General features: G+C 33.7%; 1 protein-coding gene across 1 annotated transcript; it reads right to left on the bottom strand.

The window, feature by feature from the left end:
- Positions 1–854: 854 nt before the first annotated feature.
- On the bottom strand, positions 855–3,685 carry LOC107483567 (uncharacterized; the record flags this gene model as incomplete). The annotated part of the gene is made up of 3 exons (XM_052260463.1): positions 855–1,121; positions 2,091–2,161; positions 3,589–3,685. Coding segments are annotated over 3 exons (327 nt in total), but the record flags the coding sequence as incomplete, so codon positions are not given.
- Positions 3,686–3,690: the final 5 nt, after the last annotated feature.

Below are 3,690 nucleotides of genomic sequence, written 5' to 3'. Positions count from 1 at the left end.
AGTGAAAAACACACATGTCCGAAACGAGCAAAGCACACAAAAAAATACATATGCACACGTGCGAAACAAACGAAAAACACAAAAAAAAACACCGACATACACATGATAATAGATTTGTAACAACTAAATCATGACAATTCAGGAGATGATAGGTCTACTTTTGGTTTGATCATATTGAAAATAAATAGAGCGCACAACTATAAAAACTAGCAATCAGAATGGTGCATGTCTTGAATTGTAGGTACAAGTTTGTTGGTTCAGTAGGCAATCAGCTAGAGTGAAGACATAAAAATGAAATCAGCATTTTGGAATGATAACAAAGGCACCATTGGCTGTCTTTGTAACAGAGCCAGCACAGCAAGCACACTGAAGCTCAGGTGAAGACTGTAAAACTTGAGAAGGAGAAACAAAAATATTTTTGTTCCAAGATGTGTCTTTGTATTCTCTGATCACTGCATGGGAGCAATAGGGACAGATTTTTTTCGTCTCTACTGTCTCAATATCTCCATGTTTTGTATCCTAAGATTGCTACCAAATGGGACTTTAGAGCCTCAGAGGTTTGAAGTAATATGCAAATGAGAAAAAACTGTTGGGATTTATAGAGTACAAGATTCAAAATACTTCTGGCAGAAGATGCATGTCTAGCCAAATCCATGTCAAAAGAAAAAGAATGCACTAAATTGTAGAAACTGAGTAACTGATCATTTGTTTAACAGTAAAGATGTATAAGCCTACAAGGAATTTATTATTCCTAACCATATAAGCTTTACTGAATCAATAAAAGACCCTCATGCATATGTCATGTTGGTAATGATGATCCAAATACAATGAAATAAAGACTCCATGTATACACTTCAACTCAATTTATATTTTTCTGACAACAGAGAAGTGATGAGCATCACATATTCGGAGTTCGATCTTTGAACATGTGCACATATAATAAAGTAGAAATCAAAGTAGATTTACAAGGAGGAAAGAAAGATACCTTTCAGGCTGGCAGCGTCATTTAAGGAACAGGTATCTTTTAACCTTTTAGACAGATCAACTGCAGCAGTCTGCTTCGAGTCTTTCTTCTGGGCTGTTTCTGATTCAGTGTATACATCCTGCTCAATCTCTCTCACCTATGAAGGAAGACATTCACAGTCACAGAGAAATCATTCGTGTAAAAATTCCGCATAACCGAACCTCCGGTCATTGAATTAAACATTTCTTACCCGTTATCAGCCCCTCAAAGGAAGTCAAATGACACTTTTGCAGCATTGAGTAACAAAAATTGGCCCACTCAAAAGTTTAATAAATCTTATTTGCCAATTTTTTAAGGTAAATTTTAAGTTTTAACTAGAACATGAAAGCATTAGTACTGCCAATTTTTAATGGTAAAATCCAAACTGCAAAATGCAAAAATGAAAAAGCTTAAGAGGATGGGGATTCTTGTGTGTGAACTTGTAGCCATGTTGAAAAAGTTAATTATAACACTCATCTTGAAATACCCCATGGCCACACGTAATTATGGATAAAGTTTGACTTTTCAATCTAGATTCGGATAAAAAGGGACAAATTGGAGATCTGAGTATCTGATTAACATCAATGAGGATTTCACATGACAAGCTGCAGAACTACAACTCCACAATTTCTCTTCCAATGACCAGACTTTGTCCAGGAGAAAAATACAGGTTTAGTTTTTCATGAGGCAGTAGAATGACAATATAGCATCATGCTATGGGACAGTATTACATTCCTCCTTTCAAATTCACATCCTCTCAGCAATGAAGCGAAACCCTGAAAAATATGGCTAAAGAAATACAGATATGGCAAGTTGCTTAATAAAGTCCAGTACCCTGAAACAACTATAAGGAAAGTGCTTCTTGAATGACTTGAAAAATGACCCCTTTAAGGTTGACAATGTTGTCGCTAAAGGATGAATATTTAACAAAAAATGAGGTATAATGTTTGTTCTAGAAATCAAATGTGTTAGGAAAATAATTATTTTCAAATAACATTCCTACTTTGGACATCCTGGGAACAAGTTATGCTCAGAAAATACTATTTAGCAAGAAACACGATAAATAAACAAAACCAATTTGAAACACTCTCTTTATCAACTCCAATGGTAACATAGCAAGACGAATCTCCTCAGATTCCTTAATATAACTAAATTGAGCTGCAATTTATAAGTGAAAATTATATGAGCATTTCATAATTAGAGTCAACGTACAATATAAGATGCCAAAATTTTCCATGCTTGAGAAATAGTAAAACTCCCTTGGTATTTCTGCCAATTTTTATTCCAGTTAGAGTATCCTTCTGCCAATTATTACACAGGGCTCATACAACTTCATTGCAAGAATGTGGAATTTGGACTCTACATCCACAATTAAAGGGATTGTTTGAGAGAGCATTTCCACCATTCATATCAAATAGCTAAAGATTTTGAGACATTTTGATTCATGACAACAACTATGTTTAATAACAAGTCTGCTAAGTATAAGTATAAAACAGGACAACCATAAAATTAAATTACAGTATGCTCACACCAGAAAAAAATATATAAATAAAATTACAGCATGCACCACATCTTATAATTTTAAATGGATTGATAAGACAAGTCTACACAGGCTAACCAAGTTTTTTGCTGTACCATTTTTAATGCTTAACTATAGTAGTTTCCCGTACTTTATTCCTGATAAGTGTATCCAATGGATGTAGAAGATGCAAATAAATTTTAAATTTTTTGGCCATCGCAAGGCAGTCAACAATATGTGGAATAAACTTAATACGTAACACTGATTCATAAGACTTGGATTAGCTGAAAAAGATTCATTTCCGGATTGTGAGAAGAAAATAAAGCAAAGGTTAGGAGAGAGGTCTGGCTTGCATATAGAATGAAGTGGTAAATTGTATTTCCAACCACCATAATAAGAGTCTAATTACAAATTTTGTAAGTCACACCTTTTGTACAACGCTATTGTCCAGGATGACCTACAATGCAACCCTCATAGCTGATAAGAGGAAAATGGAGCAACCCTCTTTGAACAACGTATCATACACGGTACTAAAAACTACATATTAAAACTCTCTATTTTTTCATTGTAAGATCTTGTTCTTATTTTGAATATTCAAATATTATCAATTGAGATGAATTATTGATCAAAACTCACATCATATCGCGGACAGCAACCAAATAATAGAACGGCAACACTTTTCCAATAAAGTTCGTATTCCAAATTTACCATTGGACCATTCGTCAATCAACCGAGTTATAAACACCAAATATAAAATTCTCAAATCATTTAAGAATTAAGATAAAAGTAGAGAGCCCAAAATCGGAAAAAAAACTCAAATTAAAAAAGAAAAAGAAAAAAATATCCGTAACTATTTAGAAGAAAATGTAGAAAAAAATATCCATAACTATTTAAAAGAAAATGTCAAATTCATAAGAATATGGAAATTATGCAATATCCATTGGGTCAAGAAATTAAATCTATGCAATATTCCACAAAATTAAGCAATAACTTCGATCCGATCCAATCGAATTCAAAACACTACAATATTCCACAAGACAACCGAATTTAAGAAAGAGAAACTAGCCTGGGTTGGAATTAAGTGAGAAAAGTTTGTTGCGGGTGTAGGAAGAAGTGAGGAATCCATGGAGCAAGAAGAGTGCAGTGATTACGTTAATGAAGCACACCA

Source organism: Arachis duranensis, chromosome 4 (assembly GCF_000817695.3).
Source record: "Arachis duranensis cultivar V14167 chromosome 4, aradu.V14167.gnm2.J7QH, whole genome shotgun sequence".
In the NCBI taxonomy this organism is placed as follows: Eukaryota; Viridiplantae; Streptophyta; class Magnoliopsida; order Fabales; family Fabaceae; genus Arachis; species Arachis duranensis.
This window is presented reverse-complemented; position numbering and strand designations above follow the sequence as displayed.